This window comes from Protopterus annectens, chromosome 4.part0 (assembly GCF_019279795.1).
Source record: "Protopterus annectens isolate FY-2018-M chromosome 4.part0, PAN1.0, whole genome shotgun sequence".
Classification (NCBI taxonomy): domain Eukaryota; kingdom Metazoa; phylum Chordata; order Ceratodontiformes; family Protopteridae; genus Protopterus; species Protopterus annectens.
Genome location: NC_056733.1, coordinates 1,033,450,683 through 1,033,470,014, shown reverse-complemented (window position 1 = coordinate 1,033,470,014; position 19,332 = coordinate 1,033,450,683). Strand labels below are relative to the sequence as shown.

Sequence of the window (19,332 nt, the reverse complement as noted above, 5' to 3'; positions counted from 1 at the left end):
GTAATGTTTGGTGAAGGTGTGTACTGAACTCCAAGTTGCAGCTTCCAGAATATCCTTGGTTGGCACCCCCTGAGGAAGGCTGTAGATGTAGCTGCTGCCCTGGTAGAGTGGGGCCTTGTGCTAGCAGGAACTGGTTTTCCATGGTGGGTGTAGCAAAAACATATGCAATGTCCTATCCATTTGGAAATGGTCTGTTTTGAGATAGCCTTTCCTTGTGATGCTGTAGCATAGGATACAAAAAGCTGGTCATATTTTCTGAAAACCTTAGTTTTATCCAAGTAGTAACATAGCTGCCTGTAAATGTCCAAGAAATGCAGGAGTCTTTCTCCTTTGTTCTGTGGATTTGGAAAGAAGGTGGGTAAATGGATGGTTTGATTTAGAGCCACATTGGATACCACCTTAGGCATAAAGGAAGGGATAGTTCGTAGAGAAACTCTGTCTTGATGAAAAATGAGGAAAGGTTCTACTGCCATTAGTGCCTGAAGCTCTGAAACTCTTCTTGTTGAAGTAATTGCTAGCAGCAGGGCAATCTTCCATGATATAAACTTTAAGTCAGCTGAGAAAGCTGGCTCAAAAGGAGGTAGCTAAGTTTTTCCAGAACAAAATTGAGGTCCCAAGTAGGTGTTGGTGCTCTCCTGGGAGGCCTAATGTTTTTGGCCCCTCTGAGAAACTGCCTTAGGATGTGGATTTGAAAAATAAGGGAGGATCCGTGTTGTAGTGAGCTGAAATAAATGAGGCGTGGATTTTAATAGATGAAAAAGAAAGCCCTTTGTGTAACATCTCCGTTAACTATTGCAGAATCTGAGGTATGTCAGGCTGAAGGGTATTTTGGCCTTTAGCTTGGTCCCAGGTGCAAAACCTTTTCCATTTGTCTGAGTAGGCTTTCCTGGTGCTGGGCCTCCTGGCCTCCAGAATAACATCCATAACAGCTTGTGAGAGAGGAGCTGGCTGGTTGCTTAGGTGATTTGCCATGCAGCCAAGTTTAAGGTTTTGAGCTGGCTGTGTAGAATCTGATTGTCTTGCTGTGTGAGCAGATGAGTAATTTGTGGTAGAATCCATGGTGGGCCCTGGGTCATATTCCTTAATAGTGGGTACCAGTGCTGGCGTGGCCAGTCTGGGGCAATGAGTATCATTCGGAGTCTCTCCATCCTGACTTTCAGCAGCACCTTTGTGAGAAGGGGTAATGGAGGGAAGGCATATACTGTCAGCATTTTCCAACTGAATGAGAGTGCGTCCACTTTCCAAGCTTGATGGTGAAAAGTCCTTGTGCAAAATTTTGTTAGCTGATAGTTTTGGGGGCTGGCAAACAGGTCTATGTCTGGGAGCCCCCATTTTTGAGTTATCATTGCAAATACTTGTGGATCCAGTTTCCACTCATGGGGATCCATGATGTTTCTGCTTAGGTCGTCTGCCAAAGTGTTCTTTTTTCCTGGCAGGAATTGAGCTTGTAATTGAACTTGGTAAGCCAGTGCTGTGTTCCACAAGGTCATTGCTTGCCTGCATAGAGGGTAGGAGTGTGTTCCCCCTTGTTTGTTTATGTACCACATTACTGTGGTGTTGCCTGTCCTTATGATAAGCTGTCCTGGATGTAAGAGGTCCTTGAAGGCTGTCAGAGCATTTTGTACAGCTAGCATTTCTTTTTGACTGATGTGCAGATTCCTTTGAGCTGCAGTCCATATGCCTTGAACTTGTCCTGCCATGTGTGCCCCCCCAGGCATAGTCCGATGCATCTGTTGTCACAGTTTGCCTGGCTGGGAGTAAGGTGAAAGGCTGACCCTTGTTGAGGTGACATGCCTGTGACCATCATAGAAACTCCTGTTGAAGGCAGGGAATGAGAGGTATCACTGTTTCCAAGCTGTGGCTGTGTTGAGTCCATACGCTTTTTAGGTACCATTGTAAGTTCCTCATATGCAGTTTTGCAAATGGTAGTAGTAGTATGCAAGATGCCATGAACCCTAAGGCCTGCAGAATTTTTCTTGCAGGGAGTTGGGTCTTTGTTGCCATTGTTCTGAAGTATTGAGTTAATTGTAGTTGTTTTTCTGGCGTCAGATAAGCCATCTGGGCCGTTGTATTCAAGCTGGCACCCAGGAATGTCATATTTTGTGAGGGCACTAGTTTTGATTTATTTTCATTTACTGTGTACCCTAGGCAACTTAGAAGGTGTTTTACAAAAAACAGGTGTTGTAAGATAATGTCCTTGCTTTCTGCTTGGATGAGGCAGTCGTCCAGGTATGGGTATATTTGAATTCCTCTTTGTCTGCAGTATGCAATTACTGGTGCCAGGCATTTTGTGAAGACCCTGGGCACAGTAGATGAGCCAAAGGGCAGTGCAGAGAGAATTGGTAATGGGTTGAACCTGCAATGAAATGGAGGTATCTTCTGCAATTTTGTCTGATAGGGACATGCAGGTATGCCTCATTGAGGTCCAACATTACTAGCCAAGCTTTCTTGCCCAACATGGGAAGAAGCTGCTGTAGTGTTAGAATCTTGAATTTGGGTACTTGCAAGAAGGTGTTTAAAATTGAAAGGTCCAGAATGGGTCTCCAAGCATTGTCCTTTCTGGGGACTAGAAAGAGCCTCGAGTAAAATCCTTGGCCTTGCTCCTGTGTAGGTACCAGCTGAATGGCTCTCATGTCCATGAGGGCTGTAATTTTTTTTGTGCCTCTGCATATTGATTTTGTGGCAGGTTTGGCATTCCTTTTATCCTTGGCAAGGTGTGGAAATGGAATCTGTATCCCTGTGAGATAATGTCTAGGACCCATTTGTCCTTTGTGACGATGCACCAGCTGTCTGCAAAAAGTGCTAATTTTCCTCCCAAGGGAGCTGCCAAGAGAGTTTTGCTTGGCAGTTTGAGGTTTAAGTCATTGTGTTTGCCTTCTAGTAGTTTGGGACCTGTCTTCTCCTCCCTTCTGTGTTGCAGTGCCCCATTGGCGAGGTTTGTAAGGGATTTGCGCTTGTCCTCTGCCACTTGGGCGCCGGTATTTACCCCTCTGTGGTCTGTCAGAAGCTGGAAAGGACCAATTTTTTGTTGGCCAATTTCTGCTGAAGCATGGGGGCTGTACCTGTAAGAAATATTTGACCGTCTGCATAGATTTTGCCTTATCCTCCATTTTCTTTAAAACCTCCTCTGCTTTAACCCCAAATAAGACATCCTGCTGTAAGGGTGCATCTAGTAACTTTGCTTTAACATGATCAGGCAGAGACTGTTCCTTTAACCAAGCATGCCTACGTATAACAGACCCTGTAACAGCTGCTCTACAGGAAGCTTCCAAGGCATCAAAACCACATTGTAAAGTATGTTTGCCCACCTGTTCAGCTGCATGCAATAGATCCTGCATTTCCTTGAATTCAGACTGTTGAGGGTGCGTGCCCATCTTTTGTTTTATTTGAGACATTAGGAATTGCTGGTATTTAAGCATGTGAAATTGACAATTTAGTGCTCTCATAGCTAGAGTAGCTGAGGTGTAAGCCTTCTTCCCTCACCTATCTAGTGCTCTGGAGTCCCTTTCAGAGGGTACAGGATTTTTAGCCATAGAAGCCTTAGCCCCTTTGGGACCCTGGGAGATTGTCTCTGGATCAGCAACAGGGCTTTTGTATAGGAATTTGTGAGAGTCAGGCACTCTATAGTATCTATCTAGTTTGGCTGGAGCAGGAGGCAGAGAATCTGGATTTAGACTAGATTCTAAGAAAACATCATCCACAATGTCTAAAACTGGGGGGATAGCAAGTGGTCTGTGCTAGGGGAGTAAAAGAAACTCTCGGAGCCTTTTCTTTGAGTCAGAGTAGTCCTGACCTTCCCAGTGGAAATGTTCCCTCATGGTATGTAAGGTTTCCCCAAAGGAATAATCTTCAGGGGGAGAAGCTGAGGGAATGGAGTCTTCAGCATCAGCATTTTCATAAGGGGGAAAGGAGTAATCCTGTTTCTCAGATGAGCCTGAGGAAAGACACTTGGTCAGAGGATGCATAATCCTCCTCATGTCTAGGCCTTTTGTCGGGGGGGGGGGTTGGGAACCCCTGATCAAAGAAATTAAATCTTCAGCCATTTTAAGCATCTGTTTCTTAGGCATTGGGCCTTGAACTGGAGACTGAAGTGCAAGTCTTGTTTGGTTTTAGAGGAGTCTTAAGCTTAGCATAAGATTTTATGGTGAGAGTAGTCGGTCTGAAGACACCTTCAGAAACCGAAGATGTTTCTACAGCACCAAGCGGCTTCTTCTGCAATGTCGTCGGTAGGGCTTAAAGAAAATGGCTGCGTCGGCCTAGAACTCTCTGCTGGAGAATCCGAAGTGGTCTGGGGATCCAATTCAGCAGTAGCCAGGGGCTGCGTAGGCGCCTCACTGAAAACCGGAGAACCGGCGACCGGCCCAGCCGAGGCCTCGGAGTCCAGCTTGGATCTAGGCTGCCTGCCTTTATCTTTGCGTTTTTTATGCACGCCGGTAGTCGGTTGCTCCAATGGCATAGTGTAATTAAATTTCCTACAGTAGTGTCGTGCGAAATCAAAGCGTCACTTTATAGTTCACTTATTGAACCTAGCACAAAACAGACAACCAGTGACGTCGTGGTCTGGGCCTAAGTAAGGTATACAAAAAGAATGAAAGTCCTTATGAGGTATTTGCTTCCCACAAGAAATGCAATTGTTAACTTTTTCTAACATCGGACTGAGGCAAGAAAAGGTTCCCCAATGGGGTACTTAGCTTTGAAGACTTCGGACTGAAACTCAATTCGAAAATCTCCGGTGTCGGCCGACTGGCATTTGCGAACTGCTTCTGCTTCGGGCACCGTGCGGCAAGAAAGACTGAAGAAAATGGCGTCGGATGCCTCTCATATACCCCTGGCGCACTGACGTCAGGGAAGAAGCGGCAGCAACCGATGCCGGACCAAAACTTTGGAATTCGGGCCGACTGCGGGACCGCCTGACGGCAGGATAACCCAAGTGTGATGACTGCAGCAGGGTAACACGATGAACATCTAATGATCGTTGGATGGCTATATCTGTCAAGTAAATGCCAGGATCAAGACTAACACGATGAACATCTAATGATCGTTGGATGGCTATATCTGTCAAGTAAATGCCAGGATCAAGACTGTAACTGTACAGTGGATGAGATAACTAATGATCATGAAATGGCTATATCTGTCAAGTAACAACAGACTGGTGAGTGTCAGTGGGAATATGCATGCTCCTACATACAGGGAAGACCGTAAGAACTCATCATCAACCCATCTTTTTCCAATTTCCTACATGGGGTAGGGATGTCATATCACCTGTCTCCATCTCTTATTCAAAGCCACTCTCCTACCTTTGGCATTCATGTGCAACTGTCGCAGGTCTTCTCTAATACAATACGCCCACCTCTTTGCTGGACACCCTCATTTCCTCTTGCCTTCTTCCAGTCTGTTCCAAACCTTCTTCACCAGATTGTCTTCTACTTTCTTGAGCATGCGCCCGAACAAGTGTAACCTGATCTTTCTGATCTTTTCTACAATTAGAGCTACTTTTGCTTCTGCTCTTATTTCCTCATTCCTTCTTTTGTCCTACACAGTATGCATCCTACCACCTGTCTCACACTTCCTTCTTTTGTCCTACACAGTGTGCATCCTACCACCTGCCTCACACTTCCTTCTTTTGTCCTACACAGTGTGCATCCTACCACCTGTCTCACACTTCCTTCTTTTGTCCTACACAGTATGCATCCTACCACCTGTCTCACACTTCCTTCTTTTGTCCTACACAGTATGCATCCTACCACCTGTCTCACACTTCCTTCTTTTGTCCTACACAGTGTGCATCCTACCACCTGTCTCACACTCACCCTTCTTTTGTCCTACACAGTGTGCATCCTACCACCTGTCTCACACTTCCTTCTTTTGTCCTACACAGTGTGCATCCTACCACCTGTCTCGCACTTTATCTCTATTACCTCTGGCTTCTTCAACTGATCTGCCTTTACTGCCCTGGTTTCTGTACCACACAGCAGTATTGGTCATACTACTGTTTTGTACATCTTACTTGAAGATTATATGGCATTCTTCCATCGCATACTCCCCCTGACACACTGTGCCAGTTGGCTGCAGCACCTCTGTTTCTAGCTCTGACTTCCTCAGTCAGACTTCCCTTCTACTCAACCACCACTCCGATACTAGAAGCTGTTCCATAAGAAATGTACTGAGGAAATAAGTCATCAAGACAACAGACAGCTTAGCAATTGCCTATAAACCTAACTGCCCTTGTGGGCCATTTTAAGTCTAGCCAGTTTCAGTTTCTAAGGTGAGAATCAAACCCTGTACCTTATGACTGATGCAAACGCCTTAAACATTATACCAACTTCCAACCTAGATCAAGGGCCTCTCAAAATAACATTAAAACATTCTCTTGCAACAAAACACACACGAATACCAACGCTAAGAAAAAAAATGCATATTTTCCTTCATGGAGTCTGGGCTGAAACAGATGTTAACTGAATTAAGTACTCCTGTTAAGTACATTCTGAGGCTATACTTACATGGAAGAAGCAAGTGTACTGGACAGTCTCTGATCCAGAGTTAACTTTAAAGGCTCCCCATCAGGCCTAGTTTCATCATCAACTTGCTCTGGTACTGATATTATATGGATGGAAGGCTTTAAATCAACAGTGAAATCTGAAGATGGGCTGATGATGTTATCCTCTTCTTCCTAACAGTGTAAAAAAAAATGAACAGACTAAAATTAACAGCACAATTACTTCATTAACTCAAACAGGCTAGGGACACCTCATTTAACATTTAATGAAAGACAAAAAATGGCACATATAGCAGTTAGTGCCAACAATTTAAAATAGATGACAATTTAACCTAGAAATCAAAAAAATAAAATATATTCACTGATCCTCTATTACGACTCATAAGCTCCAAATCTGTGTCAGCAATACTGAATGTAAAATACACAAACTGATGACCAAAGCAATAATTACACTGACAATAACATAAAAATGCACAGTAAATGGGTTTAAAGACCTGAACAGATAAAACAAGTACAGGCATTCTCACTTTATAAATTTACAAGACCGCATCACCTTGCTGGATGTATGGCTGGAATTGTCTTTTGCTCTAATTCCGCCCTTTTTCCTGAAGTGTACACATATGTGAGTGCCATGGCACATCATATGCTGCACTAGAAGACTATGCCTATACAGTTAGCTTATATGGCTCGCTCTAACCAATAAGCTAATGCATTTACTGCAAGTCAAAAAAAATGGTGAATATGTAACACCTACATCGTACACAAGAATTACACAAGTGAATACTTGCTCGACTTGTGGTAAACCAACAGCCAAAGACAGAAAGAGACGCTACCCAAACACAGGATGATGGAAGTGTACTTGAAACTCACCAAGAAGGCTGTCCTACAGATGAATGGTACTAAGAAGATAAAGTGGAATTGGGTAAAATCTTATAACAGCAGATATCCTCCTCTTCACTCTTCACTGGTACAGTATTCTTAACATATGGGATCTCCTGCCAAGGGTAGCCCTACATCCGGCTACTAAACCAAAGACTGATTCCTACACCAGGGTCGTATGTCAGGCATACACTCCGCATAAAGACGACGTACGGATGCTTCATACTCAGAAATGGAGTGCCCCAGGAGAACAAAGCCATTCCAGGAGAAGGGAAAACACACATACATACAGGCAAACATTAGATGCCTTAGAAGGACAAAGACCCCCTCAATCAGGCAGAAGTTCCCAACAGTAAAAACAGAAAAAGGGGCAGAAGGGAGGGACTGAATAATGCAACAGTGAAGACAAGGACATGTAGGGGGTTCATAGGTATGTACTAGGCTAATGGCCCTGGAGCATTTACAAGCCTAGCCCATAGGATTATCCTGGCATCGTGCCACCTGACCTGAGTCTCCAGTGCCTCTGTCGAGTAGAGCCACTGGAGTGATCCCCGGGGTGAATTTTCTATTTCCCAGCCACTCATCAAGATTTCTCTTGAAGAGGGCCAATGAGGTGCTCTGTTTGACATATATGAGAAGTCTATTCCATAGCATGGGCAGTCTCTGGGTTATGAACCTGTCCCTCCAGCAATTTCTGTTGAATGTGGTAATGAGGCTGCGGTCTCTGGAGCGTGTGGAGCAGAGGGTTTGGGATTTCTTTAGATGTAGCATTTCTAACAGAGCTGGGTCAGACATGGCTTTGTAAGTCAAGCAGAGACTGCCTCTAAGTAGGTGATATGACACAGAATAGTTGGAGTTTTTTGACTCTGTCCATATAGGACAAGTGTTTAAGGCCTAGGATCCTCTTTGTGAGGTACTTTTGCGGCCTCTCCAGTTGTTGCAGGTGTTTAGTGAGGTACAAGCCAAATGGGGCATTGTACTCGATGACTGGCTTAATGAGGGAAGAGAAGAGGGAGACAATCACCTCTTTCTTCCTGGATGCTAAACCCCCTAGTAATGAGATGTGCCACACAGAAGGCCTTTCTGACCACAGTGGCAGTGTGGTGGTCAAAAGAGAGGTTGCTATCAAACTGTCTTCCCAGATCTCTTATAACGCCTTCTGTGTTCAGTGGACTACCATCGATGTGGTAGTTCATGGGAATTGGGTTTTTCACAAAGGGGATGATGACACATTTTCTGGCACTGAACTTAAGGCCATGGTTCTGACACCAGTCGTTGGGTCTCAGTGAGGCCTTTCTGTAGGATGTCAACATCACTTGGGGAGTTAATAATGGCTCCTAACTTGCAATCGTCTGTGAACTTTGTCAGAGTCCCTTCGTGTTGCCCTGGAATTCTGAGAAATAGAAACCAAACAGGAGATGACCCAGGACCGATCCCTGTGGGACTCCACTCGTGACTGGTTGGCAGTCTGACTTGGAGTCAGCTTACTTTCACACTGTAGGTTCTGTAAGCCAGTTTGCAATCCACCTAATGATACAGGGGTTGATGCCTAAGCTTAGTGAGTTTTTCTATGATTCCTGAGTGGAGAATGGTATCAAAGGCTTTGGCCAGATCAAGGTAGGCTGTACGAACCACCTTGCCTTCATCCACAGCTCTGGTGACTGACTCAAAGTCGTCAACCAAGTTGAGCAGGCATGATCTACCCTTCACAAAACCAAACTGTGTGGGATCCAGAGTTTGGAGATTCCATATATCCTTGTTTATTAGGTCCATGATGATGGATTCCACAGCTTTGCATATCAGACTTGTCAGGCTAATGGGGCGATAGTTCCCAGGGTCTGTAGTCACTCCTCCTTTGTGGAGAGGTATGACTATAGCAGTGCGCCATTCGTTAGGGACACAGCCTGAGCTGAGACTGTGACTGAACAGGGCAAAAAGGTGAGGTGCCAGTTCACTCCATAGTTCATGTAGAACACAGCTAGGGATATTGTCAGGTTCCATAGAAGCTGTATACTTGGCCTTGGACAGTGCTGTTTTAACCTGTGGCTGTCTTTACTATCTGCTGCAATTCTGTTTTCATAGCTAGCTTTAGAGGATTTGATGAGGGATCTCAACTTTTTGTTGAGGCTGATAAGGGAGTTTTTCCAGTCTTGGGACTTCATCTTATTCCACATCAGTTTCCTCCTCCTGTTGTAGAGTTTGTTTATGGCAGGGGACCACCAGATTGGCTTCCTTTTTTTGGAGGAGAGCATCTTAGTTCTACTGGATATGACGAGATCCATACATTTGTGTACGTGTTCGTACACTGCACTGGTGTATCATTTGGCAGTCATGCAACTATTCTCCATTTGCAGGAGTGCCGTGAAGTTAGCCACTTCTGTTCTTAGGAACCCAAAGTTAGCTTTAGTGAGGTTTATCATGGTGGTTACCTTTGGGGGGGGGGGGGTGGACTTCCAAGGTGATTGATTTGTGGTCGGATCTAACCAGGGAGGAGTTGACTATTGGTGTACAGCAACGGTCGCCCATGTTAGTAATGACAAAGTTAAGGATGTTGCGACCTCCAGAGAGGGTAAGAACGAGCCTATCCAGGGCATTGGAATTAATGAATTCCAGGAAACGTTGGGCAAGTGTATTGGTACATGAGTAGTTTTCCCAGTTAATGGAGGAGTAGTTGAAGTCACACAGTATGAGAATGTTAAGTTGGACCCTAATATTCTCCAGGGTGCTTAGGAACACGGACCGAGTGTCTTGGGACATGGTTGGGTACCTAATAACAGGCTAAGACCTGAATTGCTGTCTTACCCAGTGCTAGCTGCCCTTAAGTATCTCCGATGCATTATGTTGGATAACCAGTCTGGATGTGTGCGCATCCTTTATGAATATGGAAACACCACTGCCTTTGGAGCTTCAGTCCAAGTTCTAGGGCTGAAAGGTGTGGAATGAGTTATAGCCTAGTAGTGCAGGGGTGAGCTTTGCTGCCTTGAACCAGGTCTCTGTTACAGCACAAATGTCAATGTTCTCCACTTTAAGGGGTGCTTCGAGCAAGTGCATTTTGAGATTTAGTCTTCTAGCATTGAGCAGCATGACCCTCAGATTGCATTTGTTTGTAGCTGTTACCATGGTAATGTGGTCTTTGGAACACCACCTAAAAAGGCACTATAGGGGTGGCAAGAGCCTTGGCCAATATCTGGAAGCCCAGGGGTGACAGATGCAGGCCATCTCTGGCAAAGCATCGAGGTCAGTCAATCATGTCATCCCAGGCAGATACTGGATCCCCTTAGAATGACACCAGAAACTTAGTCAATTTTTAAAAATCAATCATTTTTTGCTTGTACTGTGGTATCATTCTGGGTGATGGTAGGATGCTGCTCAGGGCTAGGATCGTACCCACCTGGGCTACATAATCTGAGAGCTCCACCATGTCTCTTTTCATGTAGTCCAGGGAGGTACTTCTCAGGTCATTCACACCCACATGTACAATGACAAAGTCATATCTGTACCTGTTGTTGAGGGACCCGAGTGCGTGTGTTATGCGACAGACCCTGGCACCTGATAGGCAGCTGTTACTTTCTCCTTATTCCACCTAGCGAGTGGGACATCAGTGTGCCTCACTATCGAGTCACCTATGACTAGTGTGCTGGGCATGCTGTTTTGCCTTATGGACTTTGGTTGAGTAGCACACTCTTTAGGAGAGTTATGTGTCTCATGATTAGTGTTGTTGTGGTGGTCGAGTGCGTTTCTGCCTTGGAGGTCTCTGCTGTTTGGATAGATTTTTATCGAGAGCCTCTGTGAAGGTGGGTGCGTGGTTTGTGTTTTTATGTGAAGGCAGTGCTGGTGTGTGTTCTGGAGGGCTGTGTGTTCCATGTGGTGTGGTGCAAGTGTTGACCTTCTCCTCTTGACCAGCTATTCCGGTCTTGCCTGGAGAGTGCGTGGCTTTCATTTTGGATATATAAGTGCATCTCTCTCAAGTCTGAGTGTTGGGAGATAAGAGGAGAGGGTTGTCGGTGTACATGAGGCAGTTGCTACATTGCCTCAGGATGCCCAAGTTCACCAGGTTAACAGGAGAAAGCACAGGGAACTGACCTTTAGACATGACTGGAAGGGTAGGCATTAATAAGAAGTTATGTCTTACCATAACGTTCCATGTTAGTTGTCTTCTTCTCGCCTTCTTTCTTGCTGGATGGGTTCGGAGCCGATCCTCGGCTCCGACTCGGCCTATACTATAGCTCGAGAGCTATTTTTACCGGCTCGAGGCAGCCCTATATCCCACAATACCATGCGCTAACTCCCCAGATCTCGTTTGGAAGCTAAGACATAGTATAAACAACAATCTTATAATAAAAATATTATAACCCTCTTTATTAGAAGATTACCTGATAGTAACACCAAGGATACCAGGAAAAGATGCAACATATTGTATCTCCAAATAGGAAGGACTCAATCTCAAGTCTGTCCAGGCTAGGGGGCAGGAGGGAGGGACGCAAGAAAGGCAGAAGAAGACAACTAACATGGAACGTTATGGTAAGACATAACTTCTTAATGTTAAGTTGTCATTCTCGCCTTCATTCTTGCTGGATGGGACAGCGTCCCTAGCATCTTAGTCCTGGGTGGCTCAATGAAACAGACTCCTGAGTACAGTGGAACCAAAATCAGCTCTATTTTTGGAGGCTAAGTCAAGCTTGTAATGAGCAATAAAAGTATGTTTGGAAGCCCATGTAGCCGCTGCACAAATGGCATCTAGTGGTAACCTTGCTTGAAATGCAGGTGAAGTAGATATAGCCCTGGTTGAATGAGCCTTAGGCCTAGAGGGAAGTTGCCTGTGCCTCAACTCATAGACCAAGGTAATAATAGATGTCAGCCATCTGGAAAGGGTAACTTTCGAAACCGGAAGCCCTTTCTTACCTGCCACATAAGAGAGAAAGAGCTGATCTGATTTTCTGAATTGTTTGTCCTGTCTAGGTAGCACCGTAATTGGCGATGAACATCTAATGAATGTAATTTTTGTTCAGCTCTGTTGGTATAGTCTGGGAAAAAGACAGGTAAGTCAATAGAATGATTTAAATTTGCTTCCGATAGCACTTTTGGAAGGAAGGAAGGGTTTGTTCTAAGAGTTACCGTGTCTTTATGAAAAGCCAAATAAGGAGGACGGATAGACAAAGCTTGGAGTTCCGAGACCCTTCTGACAGATGTTATAGCTACTAAAAACAGCGTTTTCCAAGAAAGTAGTTTGAGGGAACAAGAAACTGCAGGTTCAAAAGGGGGCAGAATTAGTGAGGTTAGAACTAAATTCAAGTCCCATTGTGGAGGTGGATCTTTTACTGGAGGTCTGAGCAAAAAGATGCCCTTGAGAAAAGCTTTACAGAGTTTGTGGGACATAATATTTGCTTCTGAGAGTCCAACATGAAAATTAGCAATGGCCGCTAACTGTACTCTGATAGTGGCCGATAATGATCCAGAATGAAAAAGCTCCGCCAGAAAGTCCAGAACCTCATGAATGGGTGCATGAAAAGGATCTAAGGACCTATTTTGCGCCCAGAATGAAAAACGCTTCCATTTACTAGCATAAGTCTTCCTAGTATTGGACTTATGGGAGGCCAGAATGATATCACGAACAGAAGGAGAGATGAGGGGAAGCCTGGCTATGGCTGGAAGTGGAGCAACCAAGCTGTGAGGTTGATGGAATGTAGAGATTGATGCAGCTTGCCCGTGAGGTGGGTCAATAGATCCGGAATGGGTTCCAGATGCCAAGGCTGTTCCAGTAGGTATTTGTGCAGGAATGGGAACCAAACTTGTCAAGGCCAAAACAAGGCAATGAGGATCATTTTGAATCTCAATGCGATTGCTTTCTGAATTAATTGCGGGATCAACGGAAAAGGAGGAAAAGCATAGAGAAGACCCCGGGGCCAAACGTGAACAAGAGCGTCTCTGAGGGGTTAGCCTGGCAGAGGAAAAAGTGTGAAGAAGTTGAGGCACTTGCTGTTTTGGGGAGTTGCAAAAAGGTTGCAGCAAGGCTGGCCCCACTTCCGAAAGATTCCGTCTGCTACCGCTTGATTTAGAGACCACTCGTGAGGCATGAAGATAGTTCTGCTCAATCTGTCTGCTATGATGTTGGACTTCCGGGGGATTTGCATTGCTATCAGAAACCATTGAGATGAAATTGCCCATTGCCAAAGACTGAGTGCTTCTCGACAGAGGGGATAGGACTTTGTTCCGCCCTGCTTGTTTATGTACCACACCACAGACATATTGTCCGTCTGGATTGCTATAGTCCCCGTGGGAAGAGTGCTCTGAAGGGCTTGCAACGTCAAAAGCACCGCCCTCATCTTCAGGACATTTATGTGCAGGTGGCATTCTGACTGTTGCCAAGTGCCCTGGACCATCCTGCCCTGATAATGCCCCCCCCCACCCGATCAGGGAGGCATCCATTGTGACAGTGGCAACTGGAAGGGGGAGAACAAAGGGTCTGCCCTGAAAAAGCTGAGGGGAAACCATCCACCAGGAGAGATGTTTCTTGCAAGATGGGATTATCCAAATGTTGTGGGTCATTGGTAGCTGTTGAAAAGACCACTGAGAAAAGAGCATCCACTGAAGGAGCCTCATGTGGAAGCGGGCTAATGGAAGTAGAAGAATCGCCGCCGCCATGAGGCCCAACACTTTCAGTACTCGGTTGACCTGGACTTTGTTGGGCTGAAACAGGGTCTGAACATTCCGCCTTATGTCTGCCACTCTCTGGGGTGGTAGTGTTGCAGACATTTCTGTGGTGTTTAATACGGCGCCTATATAGTTTACACATTGACAAGGCAACAAGGAGGACTTTGCAAAATTTATAGAAATACCCAGACTGTTGCAAAGCTGAATAGTGTAATCCCTGGCCATTATGAGGTCCTGTTTGGTGGTAGCAGAAATGAGCCAGTCGTCTACGTATGGAAACACCTGGAATCCTTTCTGTCTCAGGTGAGCCGTGACCACTGCCAAACATTTGATGAACACCCGGGGGGCTGTGGTGAGACCAAAGGGCAGGGTTCTGAATTGAAAATGACTGACTCCCAGCCGGAAGCGGAGAAACCTCCTGGAGCATCTGTGTATCTTTATGTGGTAGTACGCGTCCTGGAGGTCTAATGAGCACATCCAGTTGTCTCTGCCCAAAAAGGGTAGAATGGACTGCAGTGTTACCATCCGAAATTTTGTCTTTAGCACAGATTCGTTTAACCTGCTGAGATCCAAAATAGGTCTCCAGTCTCCTGTCTTTTTTGGTACCAAAAAGAACCTGGAGTAAATTCCAGACCCTAGCTGATCTGCTGGGACTGCCTGGATGACTCTTTTTGCTAATAACTTTTCTATTTCTAGCTGAGCCTGACCCCTTTGTGCGGTTGGTACATCTGGTAGGGGTTTTGGCAGTTGTACCGGGGGGATGGTAAAGGGAATTTTGTAACCCTCGGATATGATCTTCTGTACCCATGTGTCTTGAGAGAGGGATTGCCAGGCTTCCGGGTACAGAGATAATCTTCCTCAGACTGCCTCCGAAGGCGGACAGTCGGGCAGCTTCTCAGGGATGCTGAAAGGGTTGATCAGGAAAAGATTTCCTAGAACCTTGGTTCTGAGGACCCCCTCTGCCCCTGGGGCGGCGTCTGTTATTTCCCCCTCTGCCTCTAGGGGGAAAATCACTATGTGCGGCAGGTGTGACTCCCTGGGGTTTGCGGAACCACATCTTTCCACCCCTCTGTCCCTTAGGATAAGGTCTAGAAGGCGTGGAAAAATGGACTCCCACAGCAGAGAGAGTTTTACCATCTTGCTCGCATCTGGTGAGGGTATTCTTCACCTGAGGTCCGAACAATTCGGAACCATCAAATGGGGGTGTTAGTGAAGGACGCCTTGAAGGGATCGGCAAAATTACAGAGCCGCATCCAAGCGTGACGTCTTAACGCAACGCCTGTACCAGCGGCCCTACTCGCTCCATCGGCTGCATAAGAAATTAGCCGCATGGAGGAGTTAACAATGGAGTTCAGGGTAGCCAGCTGAGAGTTTATTTTGTCCTTAAACCCCGCAGCAGAAGGATCCTGTACCGTTTCACCCAGCTCTTTGAGCAAGTCTCTTTGAAGGCGGGTGAAATGACATAAATAGTTCAGCGATCACATAGAAAAGGTCGCTGAAGCAAAGGTCCGCTTGCCATACCTGTCCATGTTCTTGGACTCCTTGTTAGGAGGATGAACAGATACAGAAGGATCAGCCAATTCCTTCTTAGTAGCTGCTGCTACCACCATAGCATCAACTGAAACACCTTTGGTGAGAAAGGATTTATCATCTGGTGCAGAAATAAATTTAGAAGGCCTCCTAGGGGTAGGTTCCATTGAATCAGGAGCTGCCCACGCCTTTCTAGCCACTACCTCCATTAGTGGGTCGAAAGGGGGAGACACCCAGGAAGTGGAAGGGCGAGATCCAAAAGCGTCAAGGTAAACCGACTCGTCCTCGGAAGGTTTGAGAGTGGACCGATTTCCAGGATGTCTGAAAAGGAGACATCCTCAGAGGGGGATCTGGGGGAACCTTCCGACTCATCCAAGTCGGTGTCCGACGTGACAGACTCAGGGGAGTCTATGTGCTTCCTCTTGCACTTTCTTTTCCTAGGGGGTTCCCCTGAAACTTCAGGGGAGCCCTCGGAAGAGGAGGAGACACCCAAAGTGGGTACCCCAAGCTGTGGATCTCTGCTGACAGGTGCAAGAGAATGGCCAGAGACCGTAACAGGCACTATGGAGGGAGGAGCCGCAGAACTTAACCTTGGAGTGGACACTGGGTCCAGCACACTCCTCATCACCTCGAAGGCTCTCCTATCAGACACCAAAGGTAGCACCGGCTCCGAAGAGACCGGAACCACCCCTGGAGCCGACAGAGAAGGCTCAGAGAATGATGTCAGGGCCGAACTAACCAGAGCCGAAGCTCCGAGAGGGACAACGGGGTGGGACAAGGGTCCGATGCCACTCGCCCCCTCGGAGCAGACAATGAAGTCTCGGCGCCCGGACCTCTCCACAGACGGAACCAATAAAGAGGTCGGAGCCGACGACACTGGAGCCAAAGGAGGAAGTATCGGCTCCGACATAGTCAAGGCCACGGTTCCGAGAAACTCTGGCTCCGAGCTCGAGGGAGGAGTCGGAGGAGGAATACATAATTGTATCGAAGGAGCCACAGTCTGGTGAGATGGGCTCTGAAGCATTTGGGCCAGTGCCTGAGATTTTATGAGTCTACTGACCACCCTCTCAATGTCATGGTCAGAAAGTCTAGATGACCTCGATGAATGAGTCCTGTGACTCCGCTCCGACAAGAGAAGGGATCTCGGAGCCGATCTAACGGACTCTAGGGAGGGGGATCTAGAGCGCTTGCGCGCTGGGATCGGCTCCAATGATGGTTTCAGAGCGGAAACCACTTTGCTCGCCTCGGAGCCAGTCGGAACCGAGGTCGGAGCCATCTCGATAACACCAGCCCTCGACTCAGAAGCTGGAGCTGAGAGTTTGGCGGTTTTTGATGACTTCCCCGAACCAGACTTGGACGGGGAGCCATCAGGCTTTAACAAGCCCCTTAGAATAAGCTTGTTACGCCTCTCCTGCAGAACTCTTGAACTAAATCTGTGACAAACGGAACAAGAGTCCTGCAGGTGTAAAGGCCCCAAGCAATAGACACAAGAAGTGTGACCATCTGTTAGAGACATTTTCTGACAGCACGAGTCACACTTCTTGAATCCCGAGACCTTAGAGTCTTTGGACATAGTTTAAACCACAGTAAAAAACAGTGTCAGTCCACACACACTCAATTTAAAATTAAATATAAAAAGAGTTAAGGGAACTGACTAAACCCACACACACAGATAGAGGGGTGGGGAAACTGAGGTAATGCCTGTAGGCCCAAGATAAAAAATTAACTAAATAAGGGAAGAAGGGCTACAAAAGAAAGGGATCCGAGAATAAGGTAATCAGTAGGGACCTAGACAAAGATAACTACTGGGAAAAAACTACCTGAAAACTAGTTCAATTAAGTAAAACTCCTTACTAACCTGAGCCGGTAAAAAAAGACAACCTCGTAGCGAAGCGGCAAATGAGATCTGGGGAGTTAGCGCATGGTATTGTGGGATATAGGGCTGCCTCGAGCCAGTAAAAATAGCTCTCGAGCTATAGTATAGGCCGAGTCGGAGCAGAGGACCGGCTCCGAACCCATCCAGCAAGAATGAAGGCGAGAATGACAACTTAACATTAATAAATACTGGAACTGTCTCCTTGTAGAATGTTTAGTGCTGTTAGGACTTTTGTGTGCTACAATAATTGCTACACGAACTCTGGTATGGTAAAGTGCTAGACTAATAAGCTAGTAAAGTGCAGGAGAGGAGAGAACTAGCAGATCTAAGGGAACAAACTGAAGAGCAGACTTTGGCACCTCTCAGAAGCTTACAAACAGTCCTGGATACGGCAAATTTGTATCTGGACTAGACTAGTTACAGATGGTAAGATTTTGCACAACTGTACTATGTCCTTCCCCGTCACTTTTGCAGTTTTCATAAGAGATGGGAAAGTACAAAAGCTACTGTAAGGAACAGGAGGAAAGCAAGGAGGAGACCTCCACAAACCCATGAAGTACAGCCTTGGCAAAACCCACCCTGGCTAGGGAAATGACATCCAAAGTGCAATATTTAGAGAAGATGCGTACAGACCACCAAGTAGCAGCTTCAAGGATGGAACTGGTGTCCAAACCCTTGAAGAAAACACCAGAGGATGCCACTGCCCTGATCGAATGGGCCCAAAAAGAGGGAGAAAGCTGTATGGCATGAAAGGAATAACAAAAAATAGAAGTTATGTTCTTACCATAACGTTCCATGTTAGTTGTCTTCTTCTCGCCTTCTTCTTGCTGGATGGGTTCGGAGCCGACCTCGGCCCGACTGCCACTCTAAAAGCTCGAGAGTTGGTTCCACCGGCTCGAGGCTCCCCTTATATCCCACAATGCTAGGCATGAGTTACCTCAGATCTCGTTTGTAAGCTAGGCCCAGCCTATAATAGTAATAGAATAACTAGTAACAAAGTCCACCTCTATAAACAAGGGAGAAGAGAAGGGTGACCTACATCCTGATCCAGGAAATATGCACAGCAGAGCATATACCTAAAGTATAGAGGTGGTAGAAAGAGAGGTCACAATCAAAACTCCTCTAGGTCTGTCCAGGCTAGGGGGAAGGAGGGTGGGATGCAAGAAGAAGGCGAGAAGAAGACAACTAACATGGAACGTTATGGTAAGAACATAACTTCTATATGTTAAGTTGTCTATCTCGCCTTCATTCTTGCTGGATGGGACTGCGTCCCTAGCACCTTGTCCCGGGTGGCCTAACGGAACAGACTCTTGAGAACAGTGGAACCAAAGTTAGCTCTATGCCTAGAAGCTAAATCCAACTTATAATGAGAAATGAAAGTGTGAGGAGTAGCCCAAGTAGCTGCTGCACAAATGGTGTCAATAGGCAGTCTGTCTTGGAAGGCTATAGAAGTAGCCAAAGCTCTGGTGGAATGGGCTTTAGGTTTGTTAGGCAGCTTTTGATGTCTAATTTCATAAACAAGAGAAATCAGAGATGTTAGCCATCTAGATAATGATACCTTTGAAACTGAAAGTCCCTTTCTGCCTTCTGCATAGGAGACAAACAGCTGGTCAGATTTTCTGAATTGTTTGGTTCTATCCAAATAGTACCTTAACTGACGATGAACATCTAGCCAGTGTAATTTTTGTTCAGACCTATTGGAATATTCTGGAAAAAACACAGGGAGGTCAATGCTTTGATTTAGGTTAGACATCGAGGCTACCTTAGGCAAAAAAGACGGGCTGGTTCGCAAAGATACCCTGTCCTTATGGAACAACAGATAAGGAGGTCGACTGCTGAGTGCATGAAGTTCTGAAACTCTTCTAGCTGAAGTAATAGCTACCAGAAACAGAGTCTTCCA

General features: G+C 46.1%; 1 protein-coding gene across 1 annotated transcript in view; it reads right to left on the bottom strand.

The window, feature by feature from the left end:
- The window catches only part of FAM13B (family with sequence similarity 13 member B), a 2,585,606-nt gene that overhangs the window by 195,287 nt on the left and 2,370,987 nt on the right, over nt 1-19,332 (bottom strand). Inside the window, exon 18 of the mRNA XM_044069837.1 lies at nt 6,501-6,670. Coding sequence (XP_043925772.1) covers nt 6,501-6,670 — 170 coding nt within the window. The remainder of the gene's footprint in view (nt 1-6,500; nt 6,671-19,332) is intronic.